General features: G+C 45.0%; 1 protein-coding gene across 4 annotated transcripts in view; it reads left to right on the forward strand.

The window, feature by feature from the left end:
- Positions 1-26,028, forward strand: part of INF2 (inverted formin 2) — an 88,749-nt gene that overhangs the window by 20,171 nt on the left and 42,550 nt on the right. For all 4 annotated transcript variants that reach the window (XM_044271215.1, XM_044271216.1, XM_044271217.1 and 1 more), the window contains exons 2-3: positions 23,382-23,775; positions 25,153-25,268. In XM_044271215.1, coding sequence (XP_044127150.1) covers positions 23,382-23,775; positions 25,153-25,268 — 510 coding nt within the window. The remainder of the gene's footprint in view (positions 1-23,381; positions 23,776-25,152; positions 25,269-26,028) is intronic.

The following is a 26,028-nucleotide window of genomic DNA, read 5'->3' on the forward strand; positions in this document are numbered from 1 at the left end:
TTTCCGATAGAGGCACGCAGTTTGTGTCCAGGTTCTGGAAGGCTTTCTGTTCTCGCCTGGGGGTTCGGCTGTCCTTCTCTTCTGCTTTTCACCCGCAGTCGAATGGTCAGACTGAGCGCCTCAATCAGAATCTGGAGACATATTTGCGCTGTTTTGTGGCAGAGAACCAGGAGGATTGGTGTTCATTTCTCCCTCTTGCTGAGTTTGCTTTGAACAACCGTCGTCAGGAATCTTCTGATAAGTCACCATTTTTTGGTGCATATGGGTTCCATCCGCAGTTTGGGACATTCTCGGGAGGGGCTCTTTCTGGTTTACCTGAGGAGGAGAGATTTTCCTCGTCTTTGTCTACCATTTGGCAAAAGATTCAGAGTAATCTCAGAAAGATGAGTGAGAAGTATAAGCGTGTGGCTGATAAGAGACGTGTGCCTGGTCCGGACCTGAATGTGGGTGATCTGGTGTGGTTGTCTACAAGAAATATTAAACTGAAGGTTCCCTCCTGGAAATTGGGTCCCAAGTTTATTGGGCCTTATAAAATTTTGTCAGTCATCAATCCTGTTGCCTTCCGCCTTGATCTTCCACGGGTTTGGAAGATACATAATGTTTTTCACAGATCTCTCTTAAAACCATATGTCCAGCCCACGGTACCCTCCTCTTTGCCTCCTCCTCCGATTTTGGTTGATGGCAATCTGGAGTTTGAGGTTTCCAGAATTGTGGACTCTCGCATTGTCCGCGGTTCTCTTCAGTACCTCGTTCATTGGAAGGGTTATGGTCCTGAGGAGAGGATGTGGGTTCCGATGTCGGACATTAAAGCCACTCGCCTTATCAGGGCATTTCATAGGGCTCATCCTGGGAAGGTGGGTCCTGGGTGTCCGGAGTCCACCCGTAGAAGGGGGGGTACTGTCACTACCAGAGCTTTGAGACGTTCTCAAAGCTCTGTGTCTCCACCCCTGTGATGATGTCACTTAGGGTTGGAGGTTTTCTCACTGTTCTGTTTCTCCGCCCCTGTGATTAGGTCTTACTCCCAGCTGTCTCTCCTGCGTTTGATTTCTCTGCCTTTAAATCACCCCTCCTCCTATTGCAGGGCGTGGATTATATTTCTCTTTTCAGTTGTAGCTCTGCCTTGAGTATCTTCACTCCTTTAGCTACTAGTTCTCTGGACCTGTGTTCTGCTGCTGCAAGCACTCCGGATATTGCCAGCGGCCCTTGGATCCGTCTTCTCTGCGGCTGCAGCTCCATCAGCTAAGTGTGCAGACTTTGTTATGTACCTGGTGATTTCCTGACTGGATCCGAGGTGGCCCCGGTTCCCTCCATATTCTGTGCAGGGCATCGGTGGCCGTGCCCCTTCCACTATTGTAGGGGTTACAGGGCTCATCAGTCTAAGGTACGCGGGCATGCCTCGTTCCACCATTTGGATCCGGGCATGTGCTTTAGCAGCATAGGGAGAGTGTTGAGGGTCTGACAGGGGTCACCCTTTCTCTTCCCTAGTTTGGGGTCCGGTCAGTAGCTCTTTTTACTGTGTATACTCTTGTTACCCTTAAACAGCCGTGACAGATAGAGGGCAGCATTGCTGGCAGCAGATTAAATATGCAGAGAAGCATGTAACATTAGTTTTTAGTAAAATGTATGTCGGGAGGTAGCAGCTTGGGCAGGGAGAGGAGAGGCAGGCTGAGAAGCCTGCCTTTGCATCTTACAGGTACCCATCTTTAACATTCAGTAGATGCTGAAGATAGAATTTCCTTACCAACACTCAGAGTGCTGCTAAGGGAACACTTTATAGGTTGTTTATTAAAAATTAACATAATTCTCTAATAAAGTATATTACCAAAACAAAATCACTCTGCACATGAAAAAATAAATGAACTGTCAGCTATACTTTATCACCTAAAAACAAAGGGAAATTGCATAGCTGGCAATTACATCATATTGGAAACATTCCTATATGGCTCCAGCTTCACTTCAAATGAGTCAGTAGACCAGAGATGTCTAACTCACAGCCCTCCAAGCTGTTGCTAAACTACAACTCCCAGCATGCCCCAATACCTGTTGGCTGTTTGCACCTGATGGAAGTTGTAGGTTTGCAACAGTGGGAGGACCAGGAGTGCGACATCCCTGCAGTAGAACATATTGTAGTCTAGAAGTCTTCAACCTGCGGCTCTGGTGGCCCTGGTGCCTCAAAGCTCCCTCTGCCTTCAACCTGCGGCTCTGGTGGCCCTGGTGCCTCAAAGCTCCCTCTGCCTTCAACCTGCGGCTCTGGTGGCCCTGGTGCCTCAAAGCTCCCTCTGCCTTCAACCTGCGGCTCTGATGGCCCTGGTGCCTCAAAGCTCCCTCTGCCGCATACAAAGACCCAATATTATAAATGGCACATGCTAGAAGGAGTGTCTGCTAGAAAGGTTGCATTTAGACTCCAGAGCTTTATGTTATGGTGGCGAGTCCCTAGCATGTCAGACAGCCCAATATGATATCATAGCTAATGTATTCCAAATCATTTTCTGCATGTATGATCACACATGCAGTAAGTCACTATAGAGCCCTATGCATATATGGATAGTAGTCTTGCATGTGCTCTGGTATCCACAGCGCTACATTTGCTTGTACTGATGATGCCATCAGAACTGCATAATAATAACATCTATTTCAAGAATTTGCTGGGGTGGCAGCCTGAACATGTCGGTGCTTCAACCCATGATGCTCACCATCACTTATCTACGAGTTCTAGGCATACGGATTACATTGGGAATTCGGGATGTTATTAGAAGCCTGAAGACGTTATACTACTATCCAGATCTCTTTAGAATCCCAATGCAAATGGACTGTTAGAGGGAACCTGTCGGTGGTCATGTGAGCGGTCCTATCAGTGACTGACAGCCTGCCCTCTAAGAGCTAGCTGTCAATCACCGATAGGACCGTCCACTTTGGCAATCAGTCACTGGGATCAGGATACAAGACGAACAAAGCCGATTTGTTCAATTCATCTCTTTAGAGAACCAATGAAGAAGATGAAAATCTCTTGCTAGGATACAAAGAGTTGGCCTTCATGTAATAGAGGGGTATGCCCTGCGCCCTTGATAACCTTTGCATAGGTAGATTATGTCCTGTAAGACAGCCGGAGAAGTGATTTGGGGTGCAGCTATAGGAAGTGCAGTGGTAGCAGTTTCACCCAGGCTTTGGTGCCTGTGGTGGTCCAAATGCCCCTCTGCCACATAAGACACTGGTATTATGTAGGACACAGGTTTTGTACTGGTACTCAGGAGCTTGCTTTTTGGTAGGCCCAAGCTGCGACCCAATAGTGAGGCCCATGAGGTCCCTCAAAGGACAACCTCTTCAGAAGCTAGGTTAAAGTAGGTCACTTTCAGTTTTTTTGTTACCATGAACAACCTAAACCTGCGTGAACAATGCAACTAAAGGGGGCATAGTCCTACTCTTTGCGGCTGGAGGGTGGGCCTACCGAGGAGCTAACTACTGGGGAGGGTTCTACTTTAAAGATTGGTTTACCCAATGAAGGAAATGCCACTTTTTGCCCTCAGATGAAATCTACATACAGGCACACGACCGTTGTGTGTTTCGTGGTCTGCAAAACACGGATAGTGTCCGCGTGCGTTCCGCAATTTGCGGAACGGCACGGACAGCCATTAATATAACTGCCTATTCTTGTCCACAAAATAGGCAAGAATAGGACAAGTTATTTATTTACTTTTTTGCGGACCACGGAACGGAGCAACGGAGGCGGACATCACACGGAGTGGTTTCCGCAGCTTTGCGGCCCCATTGAAGTGAATGGGTCCGCATCCAAGCCACAAAAACTGAGTACATGTAGCCTAAACCAGCATTTATCCGACACTGCTGACAGGTTCTCCACGAGATTGTACTGGCAGAAGCAGAGGAAATCTAATTAAAGTAGAACGGCAGATGCAAGATGTAATTTAATGTACTCTTCAAGATTCGGCTTGTTTTATGAGCATGTGTGATGTACTAGAAGCTGGGAAATGATTTCCAAAAAGAAAACAGGACTCCATCAAAATTATGTCTAAAGGCTCATGCACCCGGATCTGTACTGCCGCACCCAGAGAAACCTATGTGCCTATACTGTACCTCTAATTTCATATAGAAGCATGCAGAGTTTTTTTCTCATAGCTTCATGTTCATATTGCAGTGATTAACGGGAATGGATCACGGGGATACGTATATTGTTTTCTAATCTTTTATGATGGTAGATTTTTTTATTTTTTTTCTATTTCAGCATTTGCATTACAGCAGCCACATAGTAGCAGTAGTAAAAGGAGATTATAGAGTGTTATGGACATGTTCTGTGACCTGTGGTGGGGTCATTGTGCAGGGAGGAGGAGGGGGTGAGCTGTGTTCATCAACTATTGTGAAAGGTGGATCCTGTGTTATCTATATATAGTTGTTACTTATTGTAATTCTGATAGATGTACACATAATCCAACAGAAGAATCACCCATATGCTTACATATGAAGGTATAATAGAGGTCTTATCCCAATCCCTATTACAGCTCTGTACAACCTAGCGCCAAAACATGCCAATGTGCACGAGGCCTTAGTCTAGGATCGGGTATCCCAGTCATTGCTCTAGTAGCGGAAGCAGAGCCTCGGAGCAAAGTCACAGGCACGAGCTTCTCAGGGCCAGACAAAAAGTTTAACCTAGATCAGTGATGGGGAACCTTTTAGAGACCGAGTGCCCAAACTGCAACCCAAAACCCACTTATTTATCGCAAAGTGCCGACATGGCAATTTACCCTGAATACCACAGTCCAATATAGTATATCTTTAATGTACTTTATCTTTTAGCTATAACAGCCTGCCTACATTCAGTGCCCTGCCTACGATGTTCATAGTGCGCCATGCGCTGATGAATGGCAGGAAAAGTCTAAGGCATATTGGTACACCATAGACTTTGTTCGGCTGCCCACAGAGAGGGCTCGGAGTGCCGCCTCTGGCACCCGTGCCATAGGTTCGCCATCACTGACCTAGATGAATGCAACTATATGCCTATACAGTAGCATACATCCGCTGGGGGATGCTCTCCTAAATAATGTGCTCCATTCATCATGGGAACAGGGATAGGTGACAATTACAGAGGGGGGCATCACTATGGACAGTATTTCTGCCTGGGGAACATTTTATTGTGAGGAGACTCAAAAGGGACATTTATATTGTAAGGGGAACCACTACTGTAAAAAGGACATCCTTAATTTATGGAAGGCGCTAAAGGGGCATTACTGCCACATTGAGGGGGGGGGGCAGCAAGGGGATGCCTTTGCCGCGCGGGGTGCAGTTGGATTCAATATGATCCTAAAAAAAAAAAAAATTGATTTCATGGGTTATATTTGTTGGTTTGAGCCCAAGGACACTGCAGATTAGTCACACAATGACCATTGTTTTGGGATATACCAAGGAGCTTGAAGATTGTTTGTCAAACTTATCTTCGAACTTTCAACAATTGCAGATACCTTGTGGTCTGCAAGTCATATAATTCCCTGATATCCTGGGACAATAGGAGTAAGGCCTCCTGCACACGACCGTAGGCGTCCCGTGGCCGTATTGCGGACCGCATTTGCGGATCCGCAATACACGGGCACCGTTCCGTCTGCATTCCGCATCACCGATGCGGACCCATTCACTTCAACGGGTCCGCAAATCCAGAGATGCGGAATGGAAGCACGGAACGGAACCCTACGGAAGCACTACAGAGTGCTTCCGTGGGGTTTCGTCCCGTACTTCCGTTCCGCAAAAAAGATAGAACGTGGCCTATCTTTTTGTGGAACGGCCAGGGGGCGCAAACGTTCGTGTGCAGGAGGCCTAAACAACAGGATCAGGCATCCCAGCGAGTTGTATGGGGGATGCAAACCCAACATCATTGTTACCATGTCTCCTGGAATTCTATTGTGGATGATGATACTACCTTATCGTCTCATCTGCTTCCATCTTGCACAAACCAGAAGATGGCCCAGGACTAAAGTTGGATTTACACGCTCCAACCAGCTGCCAATTTTCGGGAAGGAATGGTTCCCTCCCAACAATTGGCTCCTCGTTCAGTGGAGGTGAAGCGCTACGTTTACATGCAGCGATCACCTCCACAGTATGAAGGATATTGCTACTGGTCGTCCTCGTACAGCTGCATTGTTTCTGGGCAGCTCTTTAGACCACATGATCTGCTGACCGGAAATTATGATTTACTTGTCTGCATCAACGACTTTTCCCAACGTACGAACGTTTCGCTCGATCATCACGTGATCTTCTGTATCTTTAAACAGGCGGATTACCGGGAACATAGGAACGTTCATCCCTGATAATCTGCCCAGACAGTATAAACCCACCTTTAGGCTAGTTTCATACTTGTATTTATCAGATCTGGCAGGCTGTCCCGGCACATAACAGCCTGTCGGAGTTCACGGGATCAGACCAGTGCATAAAGCGTTTTTTTGTCCGGCTGAAACCTGGTACTCATGCTGGAAACCGGCCAGATCCCATTATAGTTAATAGGGTCTGGCGCTGAACGGCGGTATCCGGCTAGTCTGGATCCGGTGAACTCCAGCAGGCTATTCCTCTGCCGGAACAACCTTTTGGATCCAATAAGCACAAGTGTGTAATTAGCCTCGCCGATCACAGAGGTGCAAGACTGCCCCCTGCTGGAACAGATCTGTTTATACACCACATAACATACATTGCCCCTGACCGGGGAATGGCAAAACGATTGGATAATGTAGTGGCAAGGGGCAAGATCCGAGTATGGGTGGAGGAATGGGATGTGTCTGGATATGGATGTGATTTCTGATTATTATTATTATAAAGGGCCTTTACCCGTGGTAATGAATAGGTACTTGGCGTTAGGGAAGGTATTTACTAATAATTATGTATTATTTGTTTATTATTTTCTGTGTAATTTCTTTGTTAATAAACTCTTCAATTTTAAGAATGTGCCCCCTGACTCAGAGAGATATCGGCAACATAGACCAGTGAACAGGGCACAACGCCGGGGCCATATATCACAGGGGCACTGAGGGGGAGTCAGAACTGCGTGGAGGGCACTAAGGGGGTAGCAATACTTTGAAGATACACAAAGGAGACAAAGTCACTGCGTGGAGACAGTATTACTGTGTGCCACATAAAGAGGGCACCATCACTGAGCGGGGGAGACGACTATGTAGGACTGAGTTGGTATGAAGGGATTGAGCGAGATGTTGGAGAACAAAAAAAAATAAAAAATCTGCAGGAACTGTCCCACTTTGCTTTTTAAGTTGGAAAGTATGAGCTATGCCACGGAGGAGAGGGTCCTGTACTGCGACTCAGGATCCTCCTGCTGTTACACGTTTAGAGATTTTTCACCAATGAGTAGAATTCCGAATGTGAGGAAATTGCATTCAGACATTTCTTAGGCTAGGTCTACACGATCACATTTGTCGCGCAACATTTTGTCGCGTCAATGTCGCGTTACAATTTTTATAATGATAGTCTATGGCAGGGCTGGCCAACCAGCGGCTCTCCAGCTGTTGCAAAACTACAACTCCCAGCATGCTCAGACTGTCTACCACTATCAGCCTACAGCAGGGCATGGTGGGAATTGTAGTTTTGCAACAGCTGGAGAGCCGCTGGTTGGCCAGCCCTGGTCTATGGTGTCACACTGCGACGCGACAGTCGCAAAAAAATTCAATTCGAAATTGATTTTTCTGCCACTGTCGCAGTGCGACACCTTAGACTATCATTATAAAAATTGTCGCGCAAATTGCATTGTAGTTGTGCCCTATGTGTCGCGCGACACATGTCGTGGTGTAGACCTAGCCTTAGGCCCAGTGCACACAGTGTTGGAGCACTACACTGCAAGCATATACGAAATGTATCCACGTGGCTCCATGCACCCAATGGAGGCAATATAATATAAAAAATAAATAAAAAAAAATCTTAAATTAAGTCTACGTTCCAACCACACAGCTGAGTGCAGTAGTGAGATGAGAGACTTTGGGCATCCGTCACAGGCCTCTATTTGCCATATAACTACTGAGCATCCAAAGCCATAAATTCAATGGGGCACATTTATAAAACCTGGTGTAGAGGAAGACTGGCTTAGTTGCCCCTAGCAACCAGATTCCACTTTTCATTTTTCAGAGCACCTTTGGAAAATGAAATATGGAATCTGGTTGCTAGGGGCAACTAAGCCATTTTTCCTTTACTCCAGTTTTAATAAATGTTCCCCAATGTATACAATACAGAGCCTTCGTTATATATCAGAGAAAGCTGGATGACACCTCATAGGGCGGCTATTAGAACTAGAGATGAGCGAATTTCATCTTTTTGTTTACTGGTAAAAGCAGAATTGCGTTATAGATTCAGTTACCACGGACCATAACGCAATTCTATGACGGAATGCCTTTAGTTTTTGCTGTCCATGTGTCATCCGTGTTTCACTGACACTGCACAGCTGAAAAAAATCATTTTCAAAGCATCCACTCTTAATGATCCATGAAACAAGGATGGCATCCGTGTTGCATCCGCGGTTTTCATGGACACATAGACTATAATGGGCGTGATGGATCCGTAAAAACGGACAACATGGAGCATTCATCCGCGCTATAAACACGAAGCCACGGACAGTGGTATAACACTTGTGTGAATACACACATTAAAATGAATGGGTACGTGTGCTGTCCGTGGCGAACACGTCCAGCACACATGCACATACCCATTGTTTTGGTCTGCATCTGATCCGCATTTTTTATGGTTCTGCTAAAACCGTGGACAGCACGCAGGTGTCATCTATCCGGCCATTCAGCATATTATAGAACATTCCCATTCTTGACCATTTTACGGACACAAATAGGCATTTATATAACAGGGAGCAAGGAAAGTGCGGGATACAGACAGCCAGTATTCCTATTTTATGGATCTGCAGTTTGCGGACCTCAAAATACATGTGGTCGTGTGCATGCGGCATTGACGTCTTATGGAGCAGAGGGGCATTGGGTGTAAGGCTACTTTCACACTAGCGTTTCTCTTTTCCGGTATTGAGATCCGTCATAGGAGCTCAATGGCGGAGAAAGACGATTCTGAACAAAACGGCATGCTCCAAAATGAATTCATTACGTCCGGTTGCGTTCACATACCGGAGAGCAAACCACAGCAGTCATGGGATGAGGAACAAGACGGATGCGTCATGACCCACAAACGAGGACGGATCCGTTTTCTCTGACACAATAGAAAACGGATCTGTCCTCCATTGACTTTCAATGGAGTTCATGACGGATCCGTCTTGGCTATGTTAAAGATAATACAACCGGATCCGTCTTGGCAATGTTAAAGATAATTAAGATAATAATGAGCCCTGCCGGATTCATCAAAAACGCTAGTGTGAAAGTAGCCTTACTGCCCCGCTCTGCATATCGCTACAACACCTGCGTTTAATAGTAAAATAAAGCTAAGATGTTACCTGAGCTGTAATGATCCTGACCGTGCACCTCCCTTGTCATAAAATGGCTCTTTAAATGGTGTTTGCTGTGATCTCCTCGAGTCAGTGAGCTTGCAGGACAGCGGAGCTTGCAGGACCAGGGATTTCCAAGCTGTCTTCTTCTTGAGGCCAATACAAAAGGATCTGCGGCGGTGAGTTTATGGTTCTGGATACGGTAAAGTTCATGGGAAAACTATAAACCAGGAGAAGATTTTTAGTAGGAGGCTTGGATAGGAAATCAGAGATCTGGTGGAGGACAGGTTGACGGTCAGTGATTTTACCTGTGGGGTCATTAAAGAGCCGATCACCTGCAGATCTGCTTTCTCCAGTCACACACTAATCACATTCTGCTGGCCCCTGATCAGACATTGCATTTGTGGGGCCCAGGCTCCATGTCTGTGATTTTTTTTTTTTAAGCATGGTGATAATTGCATATCGCAGTGACGGTCATACTGCATGTCGCTGCTGCTGCTGTTTGCAGGTAGGGGGCGCATGTTAACAGGTGATTTAGATTTGCAAAAAATCTGAGATTGTTGACATTTTTTGCTACTCCAAATTGCTGAGACATGGACCAGAATGCACACATGCAATGATCTGCAACCCTGTAGTATGATACCGTACTGTGGTCAGCCTGAGTCACAACACGCAAAATCACATCAGGTTCAGGGCTCATGCACACGAACGTATTTTCTTTCTGCTTTCGCTTTATTTTTATTTTTTTGCGGACTGTATACAGAACCATTCACTTCAATGGGTCCGCAAAAACAACGGAAGGTACTCCGTGGGCATTCCATTTCCGTATTTCCGTTCCACAAAAAAGTAGCGCATGTCCTATTATTGTCCGCATATCACGGTCCGAGGCCCCATTCAAGTTAATGGGTCTGCAAAAAATACGGAATGCATCCGTATTTTGCGGATCCATACTGTAGAAATGCTATGCCCAGCCCATATTGCTCATGTGTTTGGTGATTAATAAGTTACTGTTTCCGATCCATAAAAAAACTAATCACATACGGATATGTTTTGTGGAATAACGGAACGGAAAAGGACTTAAATCGGAGAAAAAAACCCTCAGATACGGAAAAACGGACTGCAAAACAACAACGGTCGTGTGCATGAGCCCTCAAACTGAGACCGGATCTTAAAGGGTTTTTCCAGAATTAGGAAAACGTGGCTGCTTTCTTATATAAATAGCGTCACGTCTGTCCGTGGGTTGTGTTGGGTATTGCAGTTCAGCTCCATGGAAGAAAATGTGGCTGAGCTGCAATACCACATATGACCTGTGGACAGGTGTGGCACTGTTCTTGAAAGAAAGCAGTCACGTTTTCCCATGATACTTGGACCTTGCCGATTTCAAACTACAGGGCCTGGACATGAACAAGGCAGCTGCCCCCTGAAGACCCCTTAAACATGCCTACTTAGGATGGTCCAGGGTGTATGCCTGCTGCCATAGGAAGGGGAGATAAGCGTCTGCCAGGCCCTGACGTGCCGACCCCTTTGTTTCCGATGATCTAAAATATATGTCCAGCTTAAAGGGGTCTCCTTAGTATAGGACACCAATATCCGATTGGCAGGGATCCAACATCCCACACCCCTGTTCCGTAGCAGTGCTGAAACTACATAGCTCCAGCCACCGTGTAGTCAGTAACGCTGCAGTAACAGGCTCTGTCCACTACACAACCGATGGCACTGTGTGGCTGTCGCTGGAAAGCTGATCGGTGTGGATGCAGGGTGTTGGCGCTCTCCGATCAGAAATTGATAGTAGAGATGAGCGAAGTTCTCAAAAAATTCTATTCGGATTCTTTGCAGAATTTTTCCCAAAAATTTGCTACTTTCCGAATTAAGTTGTCACGAAGCGCGTTAAATCAGCTATATCCTGGCCTGCAGGGAGCGTGCATCTCGGTGTACATCACTGTGCAGGGAAGCAACATGTATAGCTAGTCCTTTCTGGTAGGGAAACAGGTAGGGCTCATGCACATGAACGCATTTTCTTTCCGTGTCCGTTCAGTTTTTTTATCGAACCGTATGGGGAACCATTCACTTCAATGGTTCCAGAAAAAAAAAAAAAGCAAGTTATTCTGTGTGAATTCCGTTTCTGTATGTCTGCATGTCCTCAAAAAAATAGAACATGTCCTATTATTGTCCGCATAACGGAAAAGGATAGGACTGTTCTATTAGGGGCCAGCTGTTCCGTTCTGCAAAATACGGAATGCACGCGGATGTGATCCGTAGTTTTTGCGGACTGCAAAATACATACGGTCGTGTGCATGAGCCCTTACTGTGCGTCAGTATGACAGGCAGGTCACATACAGTATATGGATGTGTGCATTGTCGTGCAGGCCACCAACAAGTCCTAAATCAAAAGAAAAACACGACCGCTGGATGACAGTAGCAGTTCTGGCCTGTTGCCGAGACTGCTGCTGCTACAATCCTTCCACCCCCCCCCCCCCTTCCCCTTCTTCTGCTGCTAATTCTGCAGGCTCCATTAACAGTTTTGCCACTGTCCGTTCCTTTGGAGGGCACTAGCACCTGTCTGTCAGACATACTGTACTGTAACACTAACTGTATATGTAAAATAAGTTATTCAATGTCAATGTGGGCACCCCACTAACAGTAAACGTAGACAGCTTATTCACCCCAATTTGAGAATCAATAGAATTGCTTATCTATTAAACAATGAGGACACCGTTTAATTCCGTGGCTCTGTGGCCTACACAGGGATTGATGCAAAGTGCGCTGTCTCCTACCTATGGATCCCTTTAGTTTCAGATTACTGTCCTTGCAGTCTCCCTATACTCTCCCTATGCTGTGCCTGCAGTCTCCCCATCCAATATTCGCAATGAATCCGCATGTCATGTCTCTCCCTATGCTGAGCTTACAGTAAAATTGCGGAAACTGCGAAGGATGAGGCTTTTAAAGGGCTGTGACCTCACAGGGGCTGGCTAGCTGCATATTGGCTGTCTGCACAGCACTATGGGTGGTCTCTTGTTCCTTTCCGCTTCTTACTTTCACTTTGTAAGACGTGTAGCCGCCATTTTATGAAAAAAATGATTCATTACCACGAAGCACGAAGAAATTCGGATTCATTGCGAATTGAATTTTTCCTAAACTTCAGATCGAATTCCACTTTGGATGCTTCGATTCACTCAACATTAATTGATAAAAATCCGGGACTGCCCCTTTAAGGGTACAGCCCTTTTTTGGTGTGAATTCTGGTGCAGATTTTGTTGTGGATTTGGCACAAGGAATCCCGGTGGCTCTGTACAATGGAGCCGCACAGGACCCCGTGGCTCTGTACAATGGAGCCGCACAGGACCCCGTGGCTCTGTACAATGGAGCCGCACAGGACCCCGTGGCTCTGTACAATGGAGCCGCACAGGACCCCGTGGCTCTGTACAATGGAGCCGCATAGGACCCCGTGGCTCTGACTTCTGACTCAGCTGGAATGCATCCAGTCACTAGCTTTTATAAGCCGTTTTCTTGCAGCTACCTCCTTATTTAAGCTCTATTTTATTACCGACGGTGACGACTGTGTACTTTAATAAATTAGATTTCCTAGTCACCTATTAGTCACCTTTGTAACCTAGAAAATAGCGAAGTCAATAATATTTTATTACAGGACCTCAATTTACAGCAAGGCTGTGCGCACAGGACCAGTAAGGCGGCACATAAAGCCCCTATAGTTCTGTATTATGGAGCTGTAGACGCCACAGGGCAGATTTATTAATCCTATAGATGGCCTAAGCTAAGGGGGTTAATGTATTAAGTGATGCTCCAGAAAAGGGAGTGATTTTGCCTGTTTTTTTGCTGGAGTAGACATTTGCCCTAAATTTATGATATATCTGCGCCATTTTTATTGCTGCCAATAAATTTGGGCTCCTATGTGCTGAAGTCTGGCTATGGCCCACAGTTACTAATGTGTCTGTGCCAAAAATCATACATGATAAAGTTTCAGTTGGTAAAATCAGGGCACCCATTTTTCACCCACTCCCCCTTCTTTTGGCCCGGGACAGAGCAAACTTGCCCGGTCTGTCTAAAAATCTGAGACAGTCCTGCCAAATTCGGGACAGTTGTCAACTATGCAAAAATCAGTCTAAAAAGTGGAGCAATTTATCTACGGTTTCTACACTTTTTTCCAACATGCTTAACAAGGGGACAGGCGGAGCTTCACTTTGGGACATAATCCCTTCTCCGTGTAAACCAAGCAGTAGTTGGTACAGAGTCAGAGAAAAGTGTCTGCACCAGATTTATCATCCAGCCTGAGCCCCTGTGATACATCTGGTGAAGGCCTAGAACAGCCTGAGGGAAACTGGCTTAGTTGCCCATAGCAACCAATCATATTCCACCTTTCATTTTTCAGAGCTCCTTTGGAAAAAGCAAGGCTCAATCTGATTGGTTGCTATAAGCAACTAAGACAGATAATGATGTAGGTGCTAATTTACCGTGTAAATTTGTGAGGGAACAGGGTCTGTCACACCAGGGGCACATCTAAAACCCCTTTCATGGGCACCAGGAAAGCTTACCCCAACCCTGTGCCTAATATATATAGTTTCAGAGTCCATGGTTGTGGTGTATGGACTTACCTAAAGCCTTATTGATACTACAGTATCTCTCAGTTGGTCAAAGGGGAACATATCATGAAAGGGAACACATTGGTGGGGGGGGGGAATTCTTTCAAAACGTGGGTTTTGGTCGAATGGCTTTAATTTAAGGCATATTTCGGATGTACCACAGCATAGTGAATAACTATTAGATCGCGAGAACAGGGTTTCCGTACCCCTCGAAGCCTTCTGAAATGAATAGAACGGTAGGTCGGACATGCCGCCCTATTCATCTCTTTATGTGTTCCAGAAATAGCTAAGGCCTTGTTCACATCTCCCTTGCGGAGATCCGTTGCTGGATCGGGCACAAATGCTGTCTGTCAGCATGCAACAGTTTTTGTACTGCCAAAACCCGGAATTTATGCCGGAAATCGGCCAGATCACCACCGGATCCCATTGCGGTGAAGCAGAGGATCCGGCAGGCTTCCCTGTGCCGAAACAGCCTACCAGACCTCCAAACGGAGATGTGACAAGGACTAAAAACTGTACTCGGCTGTCACCAGAACTCGCATAGAGATGAATGGAGCGGCCGTCTGCATGCCCGACCTGCCACACCGTTCGTTTTGGGGGCTCCGATGGGTAAGGACAGTGTCGGACTGGGGTGCCTCAGGCCCACCGGTAAAATTTATTCTGGGGGCCCACTGTAAAGCTACTGTCCATGCAAATATTACCTGTTCACAAAATGGGGGTGAGGGACTAGGGGCCTACCTTGCACAGGTGGATTCACCTGTACCCCCTTTGGGCCAATACAGAGTTCCTGTTCTCATGATTGTTGGGGCTCCCACCAATCTAATAGCTATCCCTTAGGCTTCATGCATACGGCTGTTGTGCGTCCGTTCCGTGCATTGCGGACCGCAATTTGAAACATCCGTGCCGTGGCCGGGACGAATTGAGACCTATTCAACTAGGTCCATGATCCGTCCGCACCGCCCAAAAATAGAACATGTTAATTTTTTTTTTGCAGTGCGGAGGCATGGACAGAAACGCCACGGAATCACTCCGTAGTGCTTCCGTGGGGTTCCGTGCCTCCGTTTAGCACGGCAGCTCCGGATTGCGGACTCATTTAAGTGAATGGGTCCACATCCGTAATGCGGGGAGCACACGGCCGGTATTGCGGACCCGCTGTTTGCGGACCGCAATACGGCCACGGCCGGGCAACAGCCGTGTGGCATGAGGCCTTATGCTGTGGATAGGGAATAACTTGTAAAAGTAGAATACCCCTTTAAGTAAATTGTAAGGTTTCCCTGTCTGCCCTCGGTTCTGACAATTCTTCCTGCTGTGCTGGTATTAAGTGCAAATGAAAGGACTTTTATGAAGATGCTGATTGTGAGGAAACGAGCTTTTCCTTCCTCTTGTGCTTCAAGATCGGAAAAGATGTTATTTAGTGACAGAACATCTACATGGGATATTACATGACACATAACATTTGTAAAAAAAAAAAAAAATATTAGAGGCTGTCCAGGATTTTGGGATTGATGGCCTGTCCTATCCCATCTTAGCCAAGCCATTTCTCTTAAAAATGGCTTAGGCAAGATGCGCTTGCTACCTGTATTTGGCAGGGGGTCATCCTAGCTCCTAAATGATGACCTCCCTGTGGTGGCTGCACATCTGAAAGCAACTATTTTGTGAGCCAGTTCAACATTTCAATGTTTTTAGTTTTTTTGGGGGAGAAGCTGCGTTCTTGAGATTTTACAGCGGCACAAGGTCTTTACATGCCACAGAAAACTGAATTAACTGTTGACAGGGAATATGCCAGGTTGACCTTCTGTGCTTTCTTGACAAAATATAATAAACCACCGCCAGACCCCGTCCGAAAGATGCGTGCAGTGCGTATTCCTTAGGATATGGCTCCGTGGCCACTTTAATATTTGTGGAGGCCAAAGTCGCCTTGTAGGCCCAGTTTTATAACTGGGAAAATGACATAGTATGGAAGAGGGCCTTGACTTATCACATGTACAGTGGGTTCACTATAATGGGCGTGATGGATCCGTGAACACAGACAAAATAGAGCATGCCTCCGTGCTAAAAACACGGACTGTGGTAAAAAAAAATGATGTGTGAATACACACATTAAAATGAATGGGAACATGTGCAGTCTGCGGAGAACACGTACAGCACACGTACGTGGAACACTGATATGTGAATGAAGCTTAACAAAGCTAGAACCAGCCCCGTACCTCACATGGGTCCAGAGATTTCCCCTTTTTTTTATTTTTTAAGCCTGGTAGCTCAGCGGGCGTGTCCTTTCTGCTGCAGCTCTCTCCCTGTAAAGCCTCATGCAGACGTCCGTGGAACACGGTCCGTGAGATACCGGACTGGCATTGCAATAGCGCACGGCGTCATAGCAACCAATGACGCCGTGCGCTCCTGTAATGCCTGTCTTGTATCTCACGGACATGTTCCACGGAAGTCTGCATGAGGCTTAACTGCCACAGCTTCTAAGGCCTCTTTCACACGAAACTTGCACCATTTCGCGAGCAAGTTCAGTCAGTTTTGTCTGCAATTGCGTTCAGTGTTTCAGTTTTTTCCACACGGGTGCAATCAGTTTTGATGTGTTTTTTACGCGTGTTAAAAAAAACTAAAGATTTACAAACAACATCTCCTAGCAACCATCAGTGAAAATCCGGATGCGAGAAAAGCACAGAATATAGAACATGCTACGATTCTCACGCAACGCAGAAATGATGCGTGAAAAATAACACTCATGTGCACAGAGCCATTGAAATGAATGGGTCAGGATTCAGTGCGGGTGCTATGCATTCACGTCAGAACATATGGCTGGTGCCATTGAAGATTTAAACTGAGCACGTGCGACCAGCTCAGTGAGACGGACTAAAAATAAGGAAAAGAACAAACAGCAGGTGGCGCTATACAGATACATTTTATTGAATAATTTGGTGGCTATACAAAATTTTTAAATACATGCAATTACAAAAGTATTCAGAACTAGGTGCTGGTTTCGTGACACAACACCTTGTTTCAGGCAGCCAAAGCTAACAGTGTACAGAGCAGAAGCTGAAGGCTATGTACTCTGTTTATTTTCCAGCACCGGTGGTATGTACGCTGTTTAATTTCCGGCACTGGTGGTATGTACGCTGTTTATTTTCCGGCACTGGTGGTATGTACGCTGTTTATTTTCCAGCACTGGTGGTATATACGCTGTTTATTTTCTGGCACCGGTCGTATGTACGCTGTTTATTTTCCAGCACTGGTGGTATGTACGCTGTTTATTTTCTGGCACTAGTGGTATGTACGCTGTTTATGTTCCGGCACCGGTCGTATGTACGCAGTTTATTTTCCAGCACTGGTGGTATGTACGCTGTTTATTTTCTGGCACTAGTGGTATGTACGCTGTTTATTTTCCAGCACCGGTGGTATGTGCGCTGTTTATTTTCCGGCACTGGTGGTATGTACGCTGTTTATTTTCCGGCACTGGTGGTATGTACGCTGTTTATTTTCCAGCACTGGTGGTATGTACGCTGTTTATTTTCCAGCACTGGTGGTATGTACGCTGTTTATGTTCCAGCACCGGTGGTATGTACGCTGTTTATGTTCCAGCACCGGTGGTATGTACGCTGTTTATTTTCTGGCACTAGTGGTATGTACGCTGTTTATTTTCCAGCACTGGTGGTATGTACGCTGTTTATGTTCCAGCACCGGTGGTATGTACGCTGTTTATGTTCCAGCACCGGTGGTATGTACGCTGTTTATTTTCCAGCACCGGTGGTATGTGCGCTGTTTGTTTTCCAGCACCGGTGGTATGTACGCTGTTTATTTTCCAGCACCGGTGGTATGTACGCTGTTTATTTTCTGGCACTAGTGGTATGTACGCTGTTTATTTTCCAGCACCGGTGGTATGTGCGCTGTTTATTTTCCGGCACTGGTGGTATGTACGCTGTTTATTTTCCAGCACTGGTGGTATGTACGCTGTTTATTTGCCAGCACTGGTGGTTTGTACGCTGTTTATTTTCCAGCACCGGTGGTATGTACGCTGTTTATGTTCCAGCACCGGTGGTATGTACGCTGTTTATGTTCCAGCACCGGTGGTATGTACGCTGTTTATTTTCCAGCACCGGTGGTATGTACGCTGTTTTTCTGGCACTGGTGGTATGTGCGCTGTTTATTTTCCGGCACCGGTGGTATGTACACTGTTTATTTTCCGGCACTGGTGGTATGTACGCTGTTTATTTTCCGGCACTGGTGGTATGTACGCTGTTTATTTTCCGGCACCAGGATGGTAAAATTTGTCTGCAGGGGCACAGAAGCCCATTTTTCCTATAAGGGAGTCAGGCAATCATGAGGCCATAGATGGGGCGATGTTTAGGTGTGATCTAAACCAGAAGACCCATTTTGTGTTTTGATATGGGGCCCTCTTTACTCTGCATTGACTCCCGGGGTGTACAGACCATAGAACCTATAAGGAAATTTCCCAGGGGGCTGATGCCCAGGGGTCCGCCTGAGCACTCTTCATGGCCACGTACATAACAATCTGATGCTCTCAGCATTAATAATGCTATGAGCCTCAGGTACTTTTGCACCTAGCCAATGGCTACAGGTGCTCCCTCCTGAACTCAACTGTATAGCCATGCACAGGGTGGTAATACAGTTGAATACTGTGGCAAGGGCAGCAGTATTTTGTGCTGCACTACAATATTGCAGGCGCCGCCTACTTGTGTTGCCCTTTTTTTGGACCCAGCTAAAACATGGGGCCACTTTTAGATTTTTTTCCAGGGCACTTTAAGTTCTCTGTCTACCACCAGTCCAAACCAGTGAGGAGAAGCTGACCTTCACGTTGCTGATAGTGTTGGGCGCGAATATAGGCACTTCGATATTTCGCGAATATTTAGAATATAGTGATATATATTCATAATGTCGAATATTCTATTTTTTTTTTTTTTTTCATTAGTAACCTCCCTTCTTGCTTGTGGGCCAATGAGAAGGCTGCAATATCTTTGTCTGAGCTTAGCAACACCCCTAGCAACCAATAGGAAAGTTGCCTACCCCTTACTATATAAGAACCATCCCAGCAGCAAATTTTCTAGTTTTTTAAAGTTCTGAGAGAGAGACGGCAGTGTCATTGCTGTGCTCTGTGCTTTCCACATTACATTAGATAGATCGTTAGATAGCTTATATATAATACAGATAGTTAGCGGGAGATCAGTGTAGGTTATATCCTGATATAGTGTAGCTGTTGCAGTGCAGTGTGTTAGGTAGTGTGATAGGTTCTGCTGTCCATACATACATGCAGACCTGCTAAAATGTGAAGTTTCACGTATTGCGCCAAAATATTCGCATCATTAGTGCCGATTAGTGCAATCGCAAATATATTGGAGCACTCTAACTGCATATAAAGCCATTTTTTATGTTCTGCCGTGCCAACCGTTTTATCCAGTCACAAGAAACTTCTAGCAGCTTCGAAAATGTAGCAAAAGTGACCCACGCCTGTTTTTCGCATGCATTACGCGAATATTATATTGCCAATTTTTCACAATCAAGAAAATAATCTTGAATTTGTGAATATATGACAAATATTCACCCAAATATTCGTGAAATATTGCGAATTCAAATATAGCCCCTGCAGCTCATCACTAGTTGCTGACAGGATGGCCATCAACATCCCTGCCCCCCATGATCTCTACTACATCTTATACTGTATCAGTCATGTTGTGAAATCTCCTGAGCACCTCAGCTCACCTTATAAGCTGTCCTTGGCTATGGACTTTATTCTAATGGCCCTTTTAAGTGTCTAATAGAGTGGGACTGTTTCTCAGGACTGCTGCCAAGTTTCTTTCAAGTCATTTCAAGCATTTCAAGTCCTCTGTGAAATCTGTCAGATGACTAATCCCATAATTATTTTCTTTTTTTTTGCCAGGGCTGTAAAACAGTTAGCCTCAGTTGTGTCCATTCTTTTACTATGCACCTATCTGTATTCAAGCAGAATTTTCCTGAATGAGAAACCAAATTAAAAAGGAAAATGTACTTGCTCCTTAAAGAAACACTCCGTGTAAAACTTATACACTAAGATGTTTCTTTTTGGTGTTTCTGAATCCTTCTGTCAATGTAATGGTGCGATGTGGGTGGTAAACTCCCTTCAGGGACCCTTTGGACCCGGGATTTTCAAATTATTTATGGTTCAAATAGCCTTGCGGCTAATGGATTCCCGTTTGTGGTCTAATTAAAATTTAACATTTATTATATATTCCTTTAAAAAGATATACGGGAAGGCAAAAAAGAAAAAAAGGATGTGTCTTAAAATTGAAGTGCCCTTGTGCTTGCCGCAATGATTGTTTTCTTTTTCAGCGGTTACTGCTTATGTTTGCAGTCTCTAATCATATATCTACCACTCAAACTATGGGGTTTATCTTTGTCTATTTCCCTACTCTGATTTCATAAGGATCTGACGAGATAACTGCTCTCTGTCAGCCTTACATCAGAGTAGCTGGAGTATGTAAACTCTGCGTCTTTGTTCCCCTTAGTAGGTTGAGTGTTGCCGTTATTTGTGTCGGCTTATCCGGTGTCTGCAGTGCACCGGGAGCCGAACACTAAGCACAAGCTTCACAATTTAAAACCTAACTAGCAGCTCCCCCGACATGTTTCACCACAGATGTGGCGTCTTCAGGGGCTATGGAGCTACTACCAACACGATCGCTATATAGATTGATGTTTAAATATAATAGGGGTGGATCTTTCCTTTCCAAGTCTCCAATGCATTTGTAGCGATCGCATGATAGTCACGTCGTTAGACCAATAGGTTCCGTTTGTAGTCAGAGGACTCACCAATGTCTGTTAACAGTAGGCGCCTGCGTAGCATCTCATGCCTTATACTGTTAACAGACATTGGTGAGTCCTCTGACTACAAACGGAACCTATTGGTCTAACGACGTGACTATCATGCGATCGCTACAAATGCATTGGAGACTTGGAAAGGAAAGATCCACCCCTATTATATTTAAACATCAATCGATATAGCGATCGTGTTGGTAGTAGCTCCATAGCCCCTGAAGACGCCACATCTGTGGTGAAACATGTCGGGGGAGCTGCTAGTTAGGTTTTAAATTGTGAAGCTTGTGCTTAGTGTTCGGCTCCCGGTGCACTGCAGACACCGGATAAGCCGACACAAATAACGGCAACACTCAACCTACTAAGGGGAACAAAGACGCAGAGTTTACATACTCCAGCTACTCTGATGTAAGGCTGACAGAGAGCAGTTATCTCGTCAGATCCTTATGAAATCAGAGTAGGGAAATAGACAAAGATAAACCCCATAGTTTGAGTGGTAGATATATGATTAGAGACTGCAAACATAAGCAGTAACCGCTGAAAAAGAAAACAATCATTGCGGCAAGCACAAGGGCACTTCAATTTTAAGACACATCCTTTTTTTCTTTTTTGCCTTCCCGTATATCTTTTTAAAGGAATATATAATAAATGTTAAATTTTAATTAGACCACAAACGGGAATCCATTAGCCGCAAGGCTATTTGAACCATAAATAAAAGGGTGGTAAACTCCACACCGAACACAGGAGGGAAGGAAAAAAGTACTAGGCCTGGAAACGAGGGAAAGGGGGAAAAGTCACCACCTAGTGAGTCCCTAAACCGACCCCTGACCACTATCAGTATGAACAGACGTCGATGGTAGGAATGTTTATACGCAGGAACCTAGAGCCCTATCTGACCCTAAAGGGCCCTGGAAATAGTGTCAGGACAGAAGATGACCTGTTCCTTCCCTGTTCCTTCCCTCAGGCCTAATACCAAAAGATAGGGGAATACAAGAAATAGGGGAAAAAAAACTTAACTCCGAAGTATGTGGACGAGCAGGAACTCAGAGGAGAACCAGACACCAGCACTTTCACAACCAGAAAGGAGCTATCAACCGCATAGCATGATGGGTGAGACCAGACTAAATAGAGGAGTTGGAATGACCACTTAAGCTACACCTGAGACAAGAGGTGTGGTCATAACCAGCAACAACACAGAAGTGAAATCAAAGAGGCTGTCAGATCACATAACGTGCAGCCAGTCTCTTAGATCTTCTGACCCCTGTCACAGGAGAGACCGTGACAGTCAAGCTCCAATCGCTCAGTGACCTAATCTAGGTATAACACAGTGTACCAGTTCTTCATGGAGTCTCCCTTTAAGCAGTTTTACGTCTTTAAAATTGTAAAAACCTCCAGTAAATATCAGTTCTTATATTCTCCACTTTTGCCAAGTTGTTATGCCATGTTGGGAGTTGTCAGCTTTCTTAGAAATGGTCAAAAATATTTTTAAGCTACATTAGAAATAAGTACAAGTCAATGGTTTATTTTAATTTGGTGGCTCAGTGGTTAGATCAGTTGTCTTTCAGTTTCGGGGGCTCATGGTTCAAATCCAACCAAGGGCAACACTCTATGTACAACTCTATGCTGAAAATAAGCAACAGAGCACTGGTTAAGTGTATTATTTACTAGCACACAGAGTCCAAAGGACTCCATATGAAAGTTTAGGCACGCTACATGCTGCCCCATGGTGTCCTACTCTATGTACCTCACCATTTCATTCAAAGGGATTCTCTGGGGCTTTGACTAAATCATAGATTGCAGACAACCTGTGGAAGGAAGATTGTTTCACCACTACCAATTCATCAATCGGTGCAGGGCTTACGTGACTGCCTGACTCTGGCTGTGGGCTCTTCCATTGAAGTCTTGATCAGATCTGCTCCTGTATGTTCCTGTTCAGCTGAATAATATACATGTAGTTGAATAGGAAGACACAGGAACAGATCCAGCCGACACATCAGAAGAAAAACCCGTAGCCAGAGTATGGCAGTCACAAGAGCACAGCCCAGATTGCGGAATCGGTGGTGTGACGAAATGGTAAAATAGTGGTGAAATGATCTTCCTTCCACAGGTTGCCTGCCCTGTAGACTTCTATGGGTGCTACGTTACATCTCCACCAACTTATATGGCGCGGTAATATGGCCATGTGTAGTGTTAACCATAATACAAGGTGGAAGTAACCTTCAATTTCCATCATCCTTCAATTAGAACCTGATCTGAGAAATGTGTCCCTTGATCTGCCCAATGTGCCCTTGTTCTTAAGATTCTGACTCTTTCCTGCTAAGTAATATTCATCCAACCAAGGGCAACATGTGCATGGAGTTTGTAGACTGGGAATTTTACCAGGTCATGCTAATCCAAGGTGATTTCTAATACAAATATGGCATGCACCAGTTCAATAACTGGCACATACCATAAACACCCAAGCCTAGCCCCATGATGGTATGAACAATCAAACAGTCAAACATTATCAGATCTTTATATGTTTTGTTTTTTTTTCTCTTCAGGAAAAGGTGCCAAAAATGTCACTCAGCAAAAAATGGGCCTCTCTGAAGGAGAAGCTTTCACCTCAAGATTCGGACCAGAGCGAGGCCAACTTGGAGAATGCAGATCCCGAGCTGTGCATCCGCCTCTTACAAATCCCATCTGTGGTGAACTATTCTGGCCTTAAGAAGAGACTTGAGAGCAGTGATGACAACTGGATGGTGCAGTTCTTGGAGCTCAGTGGTTTGGATCTTCTGCTGGAGGCCTTGGACAGGTTGTCGGGCCGAGGAGTGTCCAGGATATCTGATGCTCTCCTCCAGCTCACTTGCATTAACTGTGTCCGAACATTAATGAATTCCCATAAGGGGATCGAATACATTGTCAACAATGAAGGCTATGTTCGAAAGCTTTCTCAAGGTGAGGATGTCAAGAAGTAATGCATTAATGTTCTTCCTTTTAAGGAAGAACATATTTAATGACCATGATATGATCTACTGTATATAGGGGATTTTTGGGAGATGCCTATGGGTTGATTCATAGGCCCGTATATCAGAAGGTACAGTAACATCTACCCTTTACTGGGATTCTATGTATTTTGTACATGGTAATGTGGTTCCCGAGAGCTGATCTAGAAGGCCACTGCTGCTAAATTGGTCTGTTTACAGCTCGCTGCATGGACGGGATGTCTGTAATACAGGGACAGAGTCCTATGAACATAACCGGTCTACAGAACAGTTTGCGTGGGCACCATGTCACCGTGCCCATGCCTGTACCATTGCTCCTAGAGATTAGTAATGAGGTTCAGAGTTTATAAGCTAACCTGAATTCTTGGATAGTAACACATGTTTAAGTTTTTATTCTTTTGGTTCAAAGGAACATGTAGATGGTGAACGACTTGGAATAAAGTGGTCCTAAAGGCCCTATAACTACACAACAGTCATGTAAATGTCATACAAAATATATGGGCCTTCAGTTTGGACTGAGATTCCTTGGGTCTAGTAGAAAAAAAATATTCTGTGGGTCCACCCTTTACACCAATTTGTTATACATGTTATTATCATTGAACAGTTAGAAACCACAGTATCATCAGTAAGGTCTACCAGGTTATTTAGGAATCATCCCATAGACAAAAGACCCCAGTTGTAAATGCGTTGTTTTAAAGACCACTATAAATGGGGTTGTCTTCTCTTGGACCTTTTGGGTTTCTTTACTATGTCATTGCTTGCCCAATCCGGTCCATGTGATCTTGTTATTTGCATTGAGGCACCAGAAGTGCTTTCTTTACTATTTCATAGCTTGCCCAGTTGGCTCCTTGGGGCCTTGGTATTTGCATTGAGGCACCAGAGGTTCTTCACTATGTCATTGCTTACCCGATTCAGTCATTGGGACCTTGGTATTTGCACTGAGGCACCAGACGTTCTTTACTATATCATTGCTTGCCCGGTCCAGTCCTGGGGGGTCTTGGTATTTGCATTGAGACACAAGAAAAGCTCAAAATCAGCTTCTGATCTTATCAAAAGCAGAGATTGAAGCTCTCGGACCCTAATGTAAAATCTATAACACGGCTCCCACTTGCCATTTATAATACTGGTGTCTTCATTTTTGGCAGAGGGGAGATTGGATGCCCTCAGGAACCAGGATCCATGTGTCATGGCTACCTCTACACCCGCTATAGTTATGCCCCAGATCCAAAGTGATCTGATCAGCCAGGAACCACTGCTATCGTCACTTTACTATGGATTCATCTATGGAATGTTTTTGTTCTAATGAATTATCTCTTCATCTTGGTTCCAGCTCTTGACACGTCCAATGTGATGGTGAAAAAGCAAGTGTTTGAACTGATTGCGGCCCTGTGCATGTACTCCCTGGAGGGCCACGCGTTGGCTCTGGATGCACTCGAGCATTATAAGGTAAATCCTCAGTTGTTGTTTTTTCTTATTACGAAGCCTGTCCATCTTCTCTGGGAGTTTTATACTAAAATTTCATAGGAATAGATATAACATAAATTTACCTTTTTAAAATTACGTTTTTCAGTACCCTCGGCCACCTGTCCATGCCCTGCAGCACCTCCCTGATTAGTGCCATGCAGAGGTATGTTCACACATGGCAGATTTGTTGCAGCAGTTTCTGCAGTTGCCTCATTTCTCTGAACGGGGCTTGCAGAAATCCATGCACCTGCTGCAGAAACATCCTCATTTTCATGTATGAAATTATAGTTACGGTAAATATCTGCTGTATGTGAACATAGCCTTATAATATAATACAGCAGTATAATGTACTGCTATAAATGATAATGTTATAAATCTGTTTGGATCTGTCCGCTCTCATCACATGTCTGTTTTCGTAAATTCTTGCATTTCCCAAGTAATAAAAACTCTTCATTGTGCTGTTCCTTTGTTCCTCCTATTAGAAATATATGAATCCATTGACAACTGGGCGTTACCATTCCCCTAGGGGGGTGTCCCTATACAGTAAGGGCTCATGCACACAAACATATTTTTTGTCCGTGTCCGTTCCATTTATATATATATATTTTTTTTGCGGTTTGTATTCAGAACCATTCACTTTAATGGGGCCGCAAAACAAATATATAAAAAAATATGCGTTCCGTGTCTATGTCACGGACATGTCAAGATGCGGAATGCACACGGCCCTTATCCTTGTTTTGCA

The sequence above is a fragment of the Bufo gargarizans genome, chromosome 11 (genome assembly GCF_014858855.1).
Source record: "Bufo gargarizans isolate SCDJY-AF-19 chromosome 11, ASM1485885v1, whole genome shotgun sequence".
Taxonomy (NCBI): domain Eukaryota; kingdom Metazoa; phylum Chordata; class Amphibia; order Anura; family Bufonidae; genus Bufo; species Bufo gargarizans.